Source organism: Epinephelus fuscoguttatus, linkage group LG7, assembly GCF_011397635.1.
Source record: "Epinephelus fuscoguttatus linkage group LG7, E.fuscoguttatus.final_Chr_v1".
Lineage (NCBI taxonomy): Eukaryota > Metazoa > Chordata > Actinopteri > Perciformes > Serranidae > Epinephelus > Epinephelus fuscoguttatus.
In genome coordinates this window covers 9200390-9217797 of record NC_064758.1, presented here as the reverse complement: position 1 = coordinate 9217797, position 17408 = coordinate 9200390, and the positions used below count along the sequence as shown (strand labels likewise).

The following is a 17408-nucleotide window of genomic DNA, read 5'->3' as shown; positions in this document are numbered from 1 at the left end:
ATGTTTGTTATGTGGCTGCAAAGATTTTGGTCGTAAGATATGATTGGGACCATAATAGTGACGATGTCAACAATAGTTATAGAAATAACCATTGAGTGAATCCTATGATCAGATGTCACTCTTTACTCACATTGGGTTCATTTCTATAGTGAATTAAATAGTGAAAATAAACTTTTCACTATTATCAGATTTCAGTATAGTGTTCAAACTAATATTTCTTGCAATAATTATTATTTCAATGAATCAGGCAATCAGAAAATTGCTTGTTTTGAACTGTACAACCAACTCTCTAAAAGCCAGAGATTTTCATTTCACAATCACACGACGAAGTGAAAACACAACAGTGCTGAGAATAAATCCTGAGTAACACATTGAAAACAACACTACACCTGTATGATGTATACACAACTCCAATGTGACAGTTCTTTGTTTACTATGCTATATGGCATGGCACTTTGCAGCGGTAAATCTTGTTATTCTGCAAGCAGGGAACAAGTACTAGCTGTTGAACAACCAAATGGTGTCTAACAGCAGTTTGTTTTAAGCTTTTCCCACCAAAGCTCATTGTGTGTATGCTTGAGGTCTAACAAACATGATAAATTCATTTCTTTCTTCAAACATTTGCATAGCCAATTATTTGTTTAAATTATGCATTTTTTCCCCCATGTATGTTTGCGAGCTTTTTTTCTCCCTTGCCTTTTGTTGACCATTTAATAGCATGACACTGGCAGCAGGACATGAACTGCATCACATGCTTACTTGTAAATATAACAAACAAAACTGTAACCCATTTGTAAAAACACTGCTCCAGAGGACTACTTGTGGTCATCCTGTGAAGATTTTGACCACTTTGTGTCATGCACACATGCACATGTGCAATGCAAAACACTTTTCTGCCATGGGTTTCATGCTAATCCTCTGATTGGTGGCACTTACAAAAACACAGTGATGCACCCTCAAAGGCAAGGAAGAACAATAAGACTGCAAGCTAGTAAATATGGATGGAAAAAATGCCAATCTTTGCATATTCAAAAACCATTCCGAAAATGCATTCAGTACATTTGAATACCTCAAGGATGCGCACAATTAATGTTAACATAACTAGCAAACATTTTTAACAAGAAACTTCCCAGGGCACCTTTATTATAATTATGGTATTATTTTAAAGTAATTTCAGATTCTCTTGAGATTGCTAGTGTCCAACAAAACACACTCAGCTTCTGAGCTGACATGGTTGGGCTTTAACTGTCAAACAGGTATATACATTACAATATGACGCAAATGGTAATAACTGAAAAGCACTACCATATCTGCATTACATATATTAGACTTATAATATACGGCAATATCTACACCACAGTGTGGTTAGAATGTGTTTTTCCATTTGTTTGTTTGTTTATAAAAAACAGTTTAGCCTGACAAATAATCAGTAAATTCATCAATACCAAATACTTTTTTACTTGCACAACACAGTTAATCCTGCTTACCTTTCTTGACCTCTGCAATAACCCCATCTACTGCTGCAGCAGCTGCCCTCTTGGCCTCTCTGCTCTCCTGGTTGGCCCTGTCCTTCTGCTTCTTCTTACTGGTACTAGAGGACAAGTCTGAGCTGTTGTCCCTGCCGCTGCCTCCTCTATGCTGAGCCCCACCGCGACGGCCCACTGTCTCGTTACCAGCCACACCGCTACCACTGCTGCTGGCCATCTTTGGGCACTTGGCACTAACAGGCCGCCCGTCGCTGGAATCACTACCGCTGCTGGGGTCTGGATCTGAGGTGTGCCTCTTCCTGCCTGGCCCAGCTATCTTGGCGATGATACTGGCCTGAACTCTCCCAGAACAGAATCAGGAAGGCTGATAAAGGGATGGGGACCTGAGGCAGAGGGCAGAGGGAAATAGTCAAGTGGAGAAATTAATAGTAATGTCCATATGTGTCTGACATCAATATGTGCTGTGTGCAAGGTTAAACAGAGTGTGGAGAAACATCTGATGATAATCTGTCTTTATTATGACTGAGACACACACACACACACACACAGACACACACACACACACACACAAGGAGGGAGAGTTGATTAATTGAACCAATTAGAAGCAGGTTTAAGATGATAACAACAACAACAACAACACTTAATGTGTTATGGACTTTATGTTTTGCAAAGGGAAGTATACGGCAGCCCATAACGTTAGCCGAACTACACCGACGTTGAGCCTTGCCTCGTTTCCTTAGCTTAGCACCAAGTTGCTAGCTTGGACAGTCAAATGACAAACAAAGGACAACAGCTACATCAGCCATCTTATTCGGTGTTCAGTACAGCACATTTACTAAAACATGGGTGATGCTCATTAAGCTGGCTAGCAGGCTTAACAATGCAGCTTCCCGTACCGGGAGGTGTTAGCACTGGTTAAGTTAGCCGGCCGACTGCAGAGGTTCGCTCATTTTAAGGCACATATGTTTTGGACTGTCATGTGCCTCTCGATGAGACATTTGCGTTATATTTACCATTGGTGTTAGGGTATCGTTATTTTGCTAGAGATACTGTTTTGCTAACCTCATTTATCGGAATCAGCAAATTATCTTTAATCAATAGCATTGATAACGTTATATTACCTGAATGGACCCGGTCCACACAAAGGAGCGTGGGATAATACAATTCATAGGCTGCACATTGAGGTTTAAATATGTGTTGTATCCACAATAGCTGTCGTGGCTTTACTGGACAGAAATAAGAGACCGCATTACTAAAACATAATATCTAAAGTAATGCTGAAGCTCGTTTATCAGTACGATCACTACGCCTGATCTCCAACCTGTGTCCAACAGAGCGCAGGACAGGTCATACAATCAAACGCTCCTACAGTCTTCGAGAAGCTAATGTCATTAGCCACATCAAGCTAACGCTAGCTGGTAGAAAAGGGTTGATATGGCTACCTCTTTTACACACCCAACACAACATGACATCCCGTGAGACCTGATGCCCGGCTGTAAACAGATACACAGTTAACACTGACATTAAAAGGGGAGACTTACGGGGCTTCAATTTGGCGAGAAATGAATTCCGTAGCTGCTAAGCTCCTTCACGGCCGCGGGCCGCTTCGCTCCTGCCCGCACTCGAAACCCCGCAGTCCACGGTGTTTCTGGAATATTCTTTCCTTTATCCGGGACCCATTTCTGGTAAATTTAGACTATTTATTTCAGAGATTCAAACAAAAGACTACAACTGAAACGCTCCTCGGTCTTTTTCTATCATTCAGCTACTGCGGGGTGAGTCCTACTTTGTTTGGAACAAATTACACTGCTGCCCGGCCATACGTGATGTGATATGAGTGCGCGCATCGGCCTGACTGCCACTTCCTGGCTGGCGCGTTCACGTGATCTGTAGCCCTTCCTTTACCCCCTCTCTTCTTTCTCTCTCAATGCTTCGGGTGCAAATATTTTACAGTACACCTTATAATCTTTTGTTGTTGCGTATTTATTTACCAATAGGGACTGTCAACAGATGATGAAGGGAAACTGAGGCTGGGGCAGTATGCAGCACAAAAAACATCAGAGGGCCTTTAAGGTCCAGAGTGTAGGATTAGGTAGGATATAGTGATAGAAATGAAACACAATATAATAAGCATGTTTTCTTTGGTGTAAAATTACCTGAAAGTAAAAATCTCTTGTTTTTGTTACCTTAGAATGAGCTGTTTATATCTACATAGGGAGCAGGTCCTTGTCCACATAGACTGTCATGTTGTACCGCCATGTTTCTACAGTCGCCCAGAACGCACTAACAAAACACAGACTCTAGATACGCCTATTCACAATTTTGCATTTTTGCGTGTGTTGCTCTTTTTTTTGTGTCGGCCACCATAGCTAGAAGCCCCTTTGCTACTGAAGTGTGGGCAAAATGTCAAACATTTTTAAAAGTGAAACTGCATTATTCAGTGTTGTAACAGGTTTTAATCACTTGGTCCATTTGTTGTGAAGAGAAAGAGACCTCTGTGGATAATTCAGCTCTCGCTAAAAACCTCCTGAATGTCTGGATTTTAAATTACCAGAGAAAAAATGGTCAGCATACATTAGCAGGTGCTGGGCTAGCGGCTCGTCTGCAACATGCCAAAAAGCCTGGGAGAAACACTGATGAAACTGCTTTCATCAGTGTTTTTGCCGGTTTAAGTCACTGATCCATTTGTTTATGAGCGGAAGAGACCTCTGCTGAAAATTAAGCTCCTGGTAAAACCTCTGAACAATTAACACTGCAGGAATTTTAATGGGGAGAAATTTCACCTGGTTGCAATCTGCAGTCCTCACCACTAGATGCCACTAAATCTCCCCAAATCTTAGACACCGTTCCTTTAAAGTGGCTTTTGCATTTTACCTTACCCTGTGGCCCCATCCTGTTTAGTTGGACAAAATCAGATTTCATCTCAGTTATTATGGATGATATACCACATATGTATGTATATGTCAATACATTTCTTATCACAAACTAACAAACACACAGCAAACCTGCAGCAGGATTGTATCCAAGTGGAGGGATACTGGTCTGTTTCTGATCAGAATGGACTCTGGGACTTCTGCCACAGCTGAAGACCACCCCACACCCCCCAGTCACCATTCAATGGTGCTCATGTGTCAACTCTTTATATAGGAACACTGATATATTTTTTTAACCAAAGGAGGGGGCTGTTAGGGGCCATGGGCATAATACATCAAGACCCCTACTATTTTTAGACAGGGTCCTTGTCCCACATGACACCCAGGGGCTTTATGTCATCCTCTAAGTCTGCACTAAAATGATGCTGACAGTGATGATGCAAACCTGTGCAACTCCTGTGGGAGAGTATGACTGCACACAATGAGCATCCGCATAAATAGTCACAACAGTGACGTCTGATTTAATGAAAATAAAAAATAAAAAAATCAAACATTTTGCTATATATTAGTTCATTTTTTTCCTTGTATCAAAAGCACCCAATTGCAAACATTGTTTACTTTGTATAGCACTGTTCATTTATGTTAACTTTATCCCTGGCCTCATTTAGGTTTATAGGAGAGCGGGGTGTTTAGCCTGTTGGAAAGTAGAACCACCCCTTGTTTCGGCAAACATAGAAAAAAATGGTCACTTGACCACAAATTTTGAAGAGTCATCCATTTTACTCAACCGATGATGGAGCGAGACCCATGAAATGTGCCGTTAGCTAATTTAAAAACAAAACAAAAAAAACTGTGGGAGGGGTACAGAATACAAAGTCCACATGTCAGGTGACAAGGCATGTTAGGATGACTCTAACATGTATATGTATAGATAATAACTAGGAGAAGTAAAAAGAACATGGTATAGGATTAACCTATAACCTGGCTCAACATATCCTAACCCTTGCAGGGGTGTAGCACCAAATGTTTGGCCCTATGCATAAGCAGTCTCTGTGGGCCCCCTGCCCTTTCTCTCTTGATCAGGTCTCTCTCACTCACTTTTGATTTTTTTCACAAAGTCAGTTTTCTTTCTTTACCTGTTCTTTCTTTCTTTTTTGAAAACCTGATCTCCCTGTCTTGGGGAAAGACATGACAGTGTACATTGGTGCTCCAGCAGCATAAGCAGTCATTTACTTGACTTTGGCTACATTTAGAGAGAAATCCTAGTGCAGGGGTGGACAAAGCTATGTTGTGCCTTTAATGGATGAGAGGGGCCTCAGAGAGCTTCCACTATTTTTTATGCAAAATTCAGTCTTTAAACCAATTTATTCCGCTAATGTTTAATTTAGTTGTGGCACTAATGGCTTCTCATGTGGCCCCCTCCCATTGGGGCCCTGGGTAATCAGTCTCACTTTTCGCCCCACGACAAAGTCTCTGTTCCCTAGGCTCAATTTACCTTGCCTGGTAAGACCATACTAATGATATGAGGTCAAGATTCTGCTTTGCTCTATCAGTCTGGCCTGCTGCCGCTCCAAATCAAAATCCCACTGGGGCCAATCACACCATAGATGACAACATAAGCTGTCAATCAGGGACTGCGCTGTAGTTGATTACGTACAATGCAAGCTGCAGCTTGCAGACCAGTAATGGTGGCCCCCACTCCCTTGTAGAGTAAAGTGAAGCAACAAGTGAAGTTGCTGCAGAAATAGAGTCAATAAAAACAATTAATCAAGAACAACAGTATGCACTTGAAGAGTTTATGTGAGGAAAAGGCGTTTCTTGCCGTTCTTCTGACTGGATTTGGCAAAAGCTTGATTTATCAACTAGCTCCGTTGGTAATGATGATGTTCCTCTGTGTTTTGTTACGCTAATTGGCTGAAGGAGTTTGTCTGTCAAGGTGAGTACTCCTGCCCACTTTTAGTGTTTGGGGCAGCTGCAGACTGATAGAGGGAGTGAAACTAAATGTTAAACTCTGAACCATTCTAGGCTCAAATGTACCCCTAATCAGAAGCAAGTTGAGCCAAGAGGCTACATTTGTTTGGAAAGTCATAATTAGATCACAGTTTAAGATTCAATTTGATTATTTCCAGGGATGCATCATGTCCTGAAATATATGTACATATCTGATCTGGAGATATTACTGACATGCCCTCCCTCTAACAGTGACTAATTTAACAAGAAACTGTAATTGTATAGCCAAAAAAACTTGCATAAGCCAGTAATACATGTAAAATGTCTCTGATCTCCCTTAATTCTGACAGAGCTCTTTTACTTTTGCTTTCTCTCTGAATTTGCAATTCCCTCTGCCAACCTCTGCTAACCCTCTTAGGGCAGGTCTTGGCCCCTGCTGTTACTTCCTGTCATCTTGGCACTATACTGTTAATACTGCCATTCACAGACACTGCTGTAAAGTTTGGGTACAAGACAGCTGTAAAGTCTGTAATGACATAGACTTAATCAAAGGGCACAACAAGGACTCATGCAAGCACTTAGCATCCTTGCTGAACACGCTCATTCACACCACAAGAGAGCCAGGTTTGAAAATGGGACAATATCAAGCATTGACACTGTAATCTGACTTCTAACCAACTCCTGATAAAGATGCTCAAAATAGCTACTTTGACACAGACATGTTAAGTTATCCAACCTTTATTCACAAAACTGTACATGATTAAACTTTACACAAGATTCTTTTGGCATTTTTTGCTTTGGCAATTAGTTATCAAATTCAAGTGGCAGCCAGTTGGTGGGTGATCTGAGGGAATTGTGTGTACAAAGTTAGGTTTTTTTTTTTTTTTTTTTGGTTTGTCATGTTTCCTTAAACATAAATGGTCATGCAAATAGTACATGAGTAAATGTCCAAGACACTGGAATACTATAAGGCACAATTAAACACTACATACTGTAGAGTATATGTCACCACAGTGAGGCACCCATTATTGTAACTCTTAAATATTCCATCAAAAGTACATTTGATACAAACATTCACAATCTGCACATCACAAGTTTGGCATTCACAAACATGAATTCTGTTGATGACTAAAAGGAACAGTTTGACATTGTGGGAATTACACTGATTTGCTTTCTTGGAGAGAGTTAGAACATCAATACCACTGTTATCTGTTCATTATAGTAGAGTTAGCTTAGCATAAAGACTGGAAACGGGGAAACAGCTAGCCTGATGTAAAATGTAAAAAATGTTGCCTTCAATAATTAACATGTTGTATCTTATGTAAAACTGGTAAGTTGTGGTTTTACACAGAGTTATGTGACTAGCTGGAGTTTCCACTGGTTGCCTGGCAACTTCACAATGGCAAAAATACTCCAGGAAGTCAGAGATATAATGTGTTAATTGTTGACCTTTCAAGTTGCAGGGAGGAGAATTTATTTAGCCTTATAGCAGCCAGGGTAGCTGTTTCTTTAACTAAGGTAACAGACTGCTGGCTGTGGCATCATAAGTCCTACAGTGTGGTATCAATTGTCTGGGCAAGAAAGCAAATAAGACTGTCTCAAACTGTCCTTTAAGTTTGTCCTGAGTGTGGTGCCAGAGGGAATGCCATTTTGTTACCTAAATAAAGAGGGTTTATCCTCTGTACAGTGAATGTGTCAGGCTCAGCTAGACCATAATATCCTCTTGTCTCTTCAATTCTATCTGACAGTAGTTGAGATATTTCACTCTGGACCAAAGTTCACCCACACAGACCTATAGACCGACTGATAATAGCATCACTAGAGCTGTGCCGTTGGCTTACACTGTTAGCTGCCACTGCTCTCATTATTACATTGTAGTACTAGTGTACAGCCATCCTCCTACTCCAGGCAGAGGTGGTTTTTGGGCTGGTTTCATCTGTTGGCTTAGCAGAGTCAAGCACTTCAATTTATGTCCACTTAACAATGGTCATATCTTTTGTTTCCCTGTTATTAATATAAAGGCAGACACAATACAAAAATGCATTCCTAGCACCACAGTTGGTACAAATTCCTAAATTTAAAATCCCTATGAATACAATAACCCTGTTCATCTTAAAATCCTTAAAACTACATAGGGGACAAGGATCTATGTCCTCATCTCTGCTTTTTTGGCTTGTTTGAAAATATAAAAATGGTTAAAGCCTTTCATTTGAACTTTTTAGCAATCTTACAAAACCAACAACAAAACACACACACACACACACACACACACATACACACACAAATCCACTTACATTTGAGCAGATTTCCATGCTGATTTTATGTTCTCATGCACCCAAAGTTGTTGTGTTTCATACTAAAAGAAGACGCTGTCCACTGCAGTTTAAGTGAAGTCTTCATGGTGAGCACAGCTCAGAAGACTTCATAGAAACTTGAGGAGAAAATGATATTGACCTGCTGATTGTTCAACAGTCAGTCAAAGTATATAAAAAACTGAAAAAACTTAAACTACAGATTGTTTGCAGTACATTATTTCCCCCAAATCTGAGCATTATTGACCCTTCTAAAACATAATCTTCATTTTTTATGTTCAAAATACAAATTTAAACACAGATACATTTCCAGATTATTTTAATAATTAAAAACAAAAATAATGTGCACAGATTCAAATCAATAATGATATCAGACAACCTTTTCATGTTCAGGTGGGTATGTTTATATATTTATATATACCTAAATATGATAGCAACCATTTTAAATTCACGTGCACAGTGATAAAATAACCACCCCAGTGCTCTCTTCTTTGATTGTTCTTTCAGAGTCTACTGTACAGTTACTGTATCTGGAGAAAATGCCAGAATAATATGATGGTGCACCTGTTTTTTAGGACATGGAGTAGTGAGTTACTGGCATGTGTTGTAGATCTGGATTTGTTTGTTGATGTCATTGAGGATGGCTTTCATCTTGTCCTCCAAGCCGTCCAGCTGACGAGCTTTCCCCTCCAACCTTCTCTGGTTCTCCTCATAGTTTTTCTCCAGCTCTGTGGGAGGCAGGAATGTCAGGAATGGTTACGGCACCAGGCATTAGCCGCATTTGATGCTACTTTAAGTAATTCTTGACAGGAACCTTCTGTCATGTTGACTCAGAATGACACTTCAAAGGAATAGTTTGACATATGCACTTGTCAGTCACCTGTAAACTGCTTTGAATTGCACTAACTTGTATGAAAGGTACTACACAAATCATACTGGAGTCTGAACTTGAAACTATAGCTTGAGGATCCAGTTAGCAGTTTAGCTTCTGTTTTATGTTTGTTTATTATAAATTGCATCTAAATAATATATAGGAATAGTGGGAAAAAAAATGTAAAATATTGTGTTTTAAAATGTTGTAACCAATTCTTTACACTGTACATTTCAACAAATTTGTCTTTCACATTATAAACCCACAACTTTCTTCTTCCAAAGAAATGCAAACACATAAACCCTGTCTTTCTCTTCATCTAGGCTACATATTCACACACACACACACACACACACACACACACACACACACACACACACACACACACACACACACACACAGAGAGAGATTAATAAGCACCTGCTAGTCTCTGGAGCTTGTTTTGGGCATCTCTCAGTAGTTCCCTTGCTTCATCTCTGAGGCTCTCTGCTCTTTTCTTGGCATCCTGCACAGCCTTTGCCTTCGTGTCAACCCGTTGCTGAACCTCAATGTATTTATCTGTTAGCTGGCCATCTAGAATCTGATCATAAAGACAGGAGAGAGTTTTTTTCTTTAACAGTTGTTTACACTTTTAATGAGGCAAAGCTTGCGCACACACACACACACACACACACACACACACACACACACACACACACACACACAGACACACACACCTGCTTGGCTTCATTTGCCTTGTCTCTTGCCATGGTGGCTGTCTCCTCAGCTCGGGCTGCAGCCATGCTGTTGTTTGCACGTTTTGTCTTCAGGGCATTAAGCTCCCGTCCCAGTGTCCCCAGGCGGTCCATGGCATCATTCAGGTCCTTCTCACTGTTGGATGTCTCTGACTCAATCTGAGGAGAGCACGGCCAAGCAAAGTGAATTCTGATCTTCTGGAATAATATCATTACATTAATCATTTGCTTGCCTTGGATTAAGTGTTGTGTTTTCATTACGTGCAAGGGTGTGGTTTCTTAAAAGTGAAACTGATGTTTATATAATAACCAGTGTGACTTGAATGCACATTAAACATATTTTTTTGCACTATTCTGTCAACACATGGGTATCAGTGTTACAGTATATCTATTCATCCATCCATCCATTTTCATCACTTATCCAGGGCCGGATCGCGGGGACAGCAGGCCAAGCAAAGCACCCCAGATGTCCCTCTCCCCAGCAGCACTCTCCAGCTCCTCCTGAGGGACACCAAGGCATTCCCAGGCCAGATGGGATATGTAATCCCTCCAACATGTTCTGGGTCTACCCCAAGGCCTCCTACCACTTGGACATACTCCTAACAACTCTAATGGGAGGTACCCAGGGGAACCACCTCAACTGACCCCTTTCGACGCGAATGAGCAGCGGATCTACTCTGAGCTTCCACTGAATGTCTGTGCTCCTCACCCTATCTCTAAGGCTGATCCCAGCCACCCCATGTTACAATATCTGGAAAAATCTGACTTTAGTGGCTAAATGCTCCACAATAATTACCAGCTGGTCTCTAATTGTGTTTGTCTGCCGTTTGGTACTGAGCAGAAAGTGTACAGAGGAGCTTTTTCGCAAATCAACATGTTCTCATTCCCAACTCCTCAAATACATCATCTTGGTCAGTGGCCCTACGACTGAACTCTTGGTACCCCTCTAGCATCAGTTTTGGACATGTCAGTTTCGTCAGAAATGAAGTTGAGTTTTGCCTTCACATAGGACAGTGTCAGTGATCTCTTGGTTGAAAGTCCAGTGTTTGACCCATCCACTTCCCCAGCATCCTTTCTGCTTGGACTTTCTCATGCTATAGAAGTTGCTCTAAGTGTGTAACAATGCTGCAAATGAGTTGACAGTAGGGGTGTAAAGATTCATCGATTACATCGATGCATCGATTTATTTTCCTACAATCTAACTGCATCGATAGAGCCTTGGCAAGTTGTCCCTCACTGATGACGATATCGCTGTGAAATCGATTTACAAGGTCAAAAATCGATTATATCAATTACTAAGCATTTGTGCGTTGTATTTAAGCACGACAACATTATATACATGTATTTTTATCACTTCTAATCATAAAGTTGCTCGATTCGCTTCACCCTCTGAGTGTGACGTCATCGGCATGTGCCAGTAGTGCCGACTCAAAACAAAATGAAGCATGGCTAACAGCAAAGAGGAGGCAGATGAGCTGGAGATTTTCAAGCCGAATTTGAAGTTGAGTGTGTGGAAACACTTTGGTTTCTGCAAAAAAGGAGGTGTTCTGGACAAGTCGGTGGCTGTCTGTCGAATGTGTACTGACTGAGTAAAATGACAGAGAAGAAGCAGGGAAAACTACTGTCCATTCAACCTGATAGGTAAGGTTGCACTTTATTTTTGTATATTATTGTACTCCTTTTATACTGAGTAAAATGACAGGAGTAGCAGGGAAACCTACTGTCCATTCAACCTAATAGGTTGCACTTTATTTTTGTGTATTATTGTACTCCTCTTATACTGATTGAAAATCACAAGAAAAGTAGCAGGGAAACCTACTGTTCAGTTGTAATTCAGCCTGGAGGAATGTTGATCACACTTTTTGATCAGCAGGTTCTGAACTTGTGATAATTATAGTATTTAATAAAAGGTGAATGTTTTTGCCATTAATCGTTGTGTTCACTTATTTATATCCAAAATTAATTAATCCCTGATTCTCTTTCAAGAAAAAACTCCCCTGCACTGTCCACAGTATTCAGGTATGTATTTCACAGTCACACTGGTTCAGTTTTTGGCAAAACAAAAAAAGTTACTGAATCGATTTCTAGCCCTTGAATCGAATCGAATCGAATCGTATCGTTCTAGATGAGCCAAATATCGTTCTTGAATCGAATCGGAACCATGGAAAATGATATGAATTGAATCGTTGTAAAAATGAATCGTTACACCCCTAGTTGACAGTGGAGTCAGTTGAAAGCCTGATGCATGCCATACATACCATAAAGGGTGTCAGTCTTGGTTACCCTTTTTGAATAACGAATACAGACTACTACTGCCTGCTGGTAGGGAGAGGTATTTCCTCTCATGCAGGTGTAGAACATATGATTGTCAGTTTAAGTCTTTATGGTGTGTTCATGTGCAACATGCAATGTCAGGCGATGCAGCAGGAGGCCTTCTTCGCTGCTCGTTCTCCAAAGTTGGTTTGGTGTGTCTTTAGTGACCATTTTCATATTTAAAGTCTCATTTTCACAACAGATAATAACTTAGTTAATTAGAGGAGAGATTTAACTGACGCATCTAGTGAAAGGATAACATTTATATAACTATATAAAACACTGGTTATTCATTTTTTGTGCTGGTCAACAGAAAGTCTTACAACAATGGTCCAACTTTAAATCTAAGACAAAAATCTGAGCACCTGGCCAATTATTGAGTGATTGGCATTGATAACCAACCCTAGGGGCCCTCACACACCAAGCTGTCAGTCGCCCATCGGTCAACCGCACTGTTGGCACCACTTGGCCCTTGTCAGCAAACAAATCAAGTCAAGGGAGCGTGAGATTGAAACAAAGTTATTATATTAGGTATATCTTTGCCATTAAGCTCTTTAGCAGAGACGGTTGGTAATTGTTTGTGTTATTGTTCACTACGGCATGGTAAATATTTTTTTGTTCTTTCAACATCGGGTTGTCTTGTTGATGTGCTAACTGGCTAACTAGCATCTTGAATCCGAATTAACGTACGTGCTAGTTGGCCGATGGTTGTAGTCTTTGCAGTGTGTTTAAGTGCAATTTTATGGCCAAGACGTAGGCCCAGGAAGCGATTCAACAGTCAGCCTTTGTCACCATGTTCTTTGATGTTGATTTGATGCATCTGGGCCTGTACAGGTGACTATTTGAACTACGTGGCAGTAGTGGTTGGTTACCTGTGCCAGTCGGGCTTCTGTCTCCCCAATGTCAGCTTTGGCTCTTGCTATTGCTTTCACTGCTGAAGTCTGGGCAGTCTTGGCATCCACCAGCGCCTGTTTTACTGTCTCTGCTGTCGTCTTCACTCCCTCAGCACTATGCCTTAAAATGATAAGTTATTTTAGAGAGAATGAATAAATATGGAGTACTCTGTGTTTGTACAAATAATTCTATAACAATACATTTGTTTTAAGTCTGAGTCTTCTCTGACTACCTTGCCCTCTTGGCATCCAGCAGCAGTTGCTCTGCCCTACGGACATCATCCTGCGTCTGCTGCAGGATGGCATCCACATTTGAAAGGCTGCGAACCCGATCCTTGATTTCATCAGCTAGGTGTGTTATCTGTATGGACGAAGCAGGGATGGACAGCTCCAACACACGATTCGCCACTGCCTCAATGCTGTCTGGGTCTGCACCCTCCTCTGAGGAAGAGAAATGAGAAGTGGCAGGGTTGACACAGAGGGGTTGATTAAAAGGCAGCATAACTATTCTACATGTTCTCTGTAAACTTGTAAAATGGACATGTTAAACATATAGTAATGTGTAAACCCAGCAGACTGTCAGACTCACGAGTAAGGAAGTCTCTTATCTGTTTGATGAGGTCTCTCAGGTCATTGTTGGAGCGCTCCACTTTGTTCTTGGTGGCGGTCGCTTTGTCCAGAGCTGCTTGGGCTTTACCTTTGGCCTCCTCTGCTTTGGTCTTGGCATCTGCCACCTGAATGAAAGGCAAAAATGCTTATACAGGACACAAAAGGCCAACGGATACAACTCATTCTCCATAGCCTCAATTTCTTAACAGCGTTTTCCAAGAATTCTTTATGTGATATAGTTTTGCAGTTTAGGAAAACTTTGCTGCTCACAATGTTGCTGTTCTTTGTCTCATCAGAAATAAATCAACTTCATATTTGGAGACTGCTTAATTCTTTTTCTCCTAAAATCCCCTTAGGAGAAATAAGGAGCAGAAGAATAAATCAGAAGTTCTTTTGCAGTGCTCAGGGGCTTCTTACAGGTTTCTCAAATATGAGAACAGACAAAATACACAGAGCTGGGGCGCCGGTGGCTTAGAGACACGACTTTGATCACTGAGACAAAGGAAAAAACGCATTTAAAGATCTTAAGTAAGGATCGGGCTGAGACAAGAGGAAGGCTTTTTCTCAGGAGCTGAATTTAAGAAGTATGAGAAAATGGTCAAAATCTCATATTGATCTTATATTGAGCTCAGTTATGTCTGGGAGAAATAGGCTAGAAAAAGAAGAGTTCTTATTTTGAATTTTCCTTTCCTCTGGGGTCCCCACTTTCACTCAAATCTGTTTTGTCTATGTGCACACATATCCCAGAAAGCAGCTGCACTGCTTCCTCAAAAACACATGTCTGAGTCTCAGCACGTACTCCACTCTGAGTGGTTCAGTCTGTGATGTATTGTGCAGAGATGCTGGAAAAAATGGAAGTGAACAACTATCGATTTGTATTAGTGTAAAACTGTATACTGTGAGAACTCCACACAGTGGCAAAAATCTAACTAAAGACAATTCAAAAAGACTTGCAAGGGATCCTCCTTAATGTGAAGGGAGGAAACATAACACTTGCAAAGTAGATTTAGCTGGAACATCTGCATTCCATTCTGGTCAGATGAGAAGATCACAAAAAGCTTTTTCTGCCTCCTCTACAATGATTCTCCCCCTGTATGACTGTTAATGACTGTCCAAAGAGGCAGCTCTTAAAATATGTTGAAGCAAAACCCAAAACATGAACATCTGGTCTGGCTTAACAGATGTGATGCTATATATTTGAAACAGCTGCAGGCCAAAAATATAGTAACTATAGTTCTCACTTGTGTCTGTACCTTAGTAAAGAGTCCTTCCACCTCTCTCATAGCTTTGTTCAGCTCCTTCTCTGCATGTTTGGCTCTCTCCAGAGCATTGTCAGCTACTGCTACAGCGCCGTTACAGTTTAGGCCTCCACAGTGACGGTTCCCTTCATCGTCACGGCAACCCGCACCCCCACAAGGACTTTCCCCACAGGGAGCATCACCCGGGGCCCCGCAAACCTGTTGGGACAGGTGAACATGTACTTGTATTTGTCTGGAAATGATCAGGTGAATGTGTATGTGTAGTACTGAAACACTTCATTCCTGTAGTGTCATGCAAAGCGAAAACAAGTACACGTTAAGTCATTATTGAATGAAGACCAGAGCGTGACTTTTTGTTGTGTGTTTTATGATGTAACTAAATATTACTCCATAGAAGTGTATCATTTCTGTGAAAACAGTATGTGAAGTGTTCACCGAGAGGTGAGAAACTAGAAAGCTAGCTAAAGCAAGAGAGCTACAGTACAGGCCAAAAGTTTGGACACACCTTCTCATTCAATGCGTTTTCTTTATTTTCATGACTATTTACATTGTAGATTCTCACTGAAGGCATCAAAACTATGAATGAACACATGTGGAGTTATGTACTTAACAAAAAAAGGTGAAATAACTGAAAACATGTTTTATATTCTAGTTTCTTCAAAATAGCCACCCTTTGCTCTGATTACTGCTTTGCACACTCTTGGCATTCTCTCCATGAGCTTCAAGAGGTAGTCACCTGAAATGGTTTCCACTTCACAGGTGTGCCTTATCAGGGTTAATTAGTGGAATTTCTTGCTTTATCAATGGGGTTGGGACCATCAGTTGTGTTGTGCAGAAGTCAGGTTAATACACAGCCGACAGCCCTATTGGACAACTGTTAAAATTCATATTATGGCAAGAACCAATCAGCTAACTAAAGAAAAACGAGTGGCCATCATTACTTTAAGAAATGAAGGTCAGTCAGTCCGAAAATTGCAAAAACTTTAAATGTGTCCCCAAGTGGAGTCGCAAAACCATCAAGCGCTACAACGAAACTGGCACACATGAGGACCGACCAGGAAAGGAAGACCAAGAGTCACCTCTGCTTCTGAGGATAAGTTCATCCGAGTCACCAGCCTCAGAAATCGCAAGTTAACAGCAGCTCAGATCAGAGACCAGATGAATGCCACACAGAGTTCTAGCAGCAGACCCATCTCTAGAACAACTGTTAAGAGGAGACTGCGCGAATCAGGCCTTCATGGTCAAATAGCTGCTAGGAAACCACTGCTAAGGAGAGGCAACAAGCAGAAGAGATTTGTTTGGGCCAAGAAACACAAGGAATGGACATTAGACCAGTGGAAATCTGTGCTTTGGTCTGATGAGTCCAAATTTGAGATCTTTGGTTCCAACCGCCGTGTCTTTGTGAGACGCAGAAAAGGTGAACGGATGGATTCCACATGCCTGGTTCCCACTGTGAAGCATGGAGGAGGAGGTGTGATGGTGTGGGGGTGTTTTGCTGGTGACACTGTTGGGGATTTATTCAAAATTGAAGGCACACTGAACCAGCATAGCTACCACAGCATCCTGCAGCGACATGCCATCCCATCCGGTTTGCGTTTAGTTGGACGATCATTTATTTTTCAACAGGACAATGACCCCAAACACACCTCCAGGCTGTGTAAGGGCTATTTGACCAAGAAGGAGAGTGATGGAGCGCTGCGGCAGATGACCTGGCCTCCACAGTCACCGGACCTGAACCCAATCGAGATGGTTTGGGGTGAGCTGGACCGCAGAGTGAAGGCAAAGGGGCCAACAAGTGCTAAACACCTCTGGGAACTCCTTCAAGACTGTTGGAAAACCATTTCAGGTGACTACCTCTTGAAGCTCATGGAGAGAATGCCAAGAGTGTGCAAAGCAGTAATCAGAGCAAAGGGTGGCTATTTTGAAGAAACTAGAATATAAAACATGTTTTCAGTTATTTCACCTTTTTTTGTTAAGTACATAACTCCACATGTGTTCATTCATAGTTTTGATGCCTTCAGTGAGAATCTAAAATGTAAATAGTCATGAAAATAAAGAAAACGCATTGAATGAGAAACTTTTGGCCTGTACTGTATATCAAGTAAAA

General features: G+C 41.2%; 2 protein-coding genes across 6 annotated transcripts in view; both read right to left on the bottom strand.

The window, feature by feature from the left end:
• The window catches only part of usp19 (ubiquitin specific peptidase 19), a 29383-nt gene extending 26046 nt beyond the window's left edge, over positions 1–3337 (bottom strand). For all 4 annotated transcript variants that reach the window (XM_049580495.1, XM_049580496.1, XM_049580493.1 and 1 more), the window contains exons 1-2: positions 3029–3337; positions 1488–1870 (exon numbers count right to left, since the gene is read on the bottom strand). In XM_049580495.1, coding sequence (XP_049436452.1) covers positions 1488–1704 — 217 coding nt within the window. In that variant the 5' untranslated portion in view covers positions 1705–1870; positions 3029–3337. The remainder of the gene's footprint in view (positions 1–1487; positions 1871–3028) is intronic.
• Positions 3338–7032: 3695 nt separating this feature from the next.
• lamb2 (laminin, beta 2 (laminin S)) overlaps positions 7033–17408 on the bottom strand; it is a 66282-nt gene continuing 55906 nt past the window's right edge. For both annotated transcript variants that reach the window (XM_049580545.1, XM_049580547.1), the window contains 7 exons: positions 15296–15499; positions 14023–14167; positions 13667–13874; positions 13413–13554; positions 10210–10386; positions 9914–10073; positions 7033–9350 (listed from right to left, as the gene is read on the bottom strand). In XM_049580545.1, the coding sequence (XP_049436502.1) occupies positions 9214–9350; positions 9914–10073; positions 10210–10386; positions 13413–13554; positions 13667–13874; positions 14023–14167; positions 15296–15499 (1173 nt within the window). In that variant the 3' untranslated portion in view covers positions 7033–9213. The remainder of the gene's footprint in view (positions 9351–9913; positions 10074–10209; positions 10387–13412; positions 13555–13666; positions 13875–14022; positions 14168–15295; positions 15500–17408) is intronic.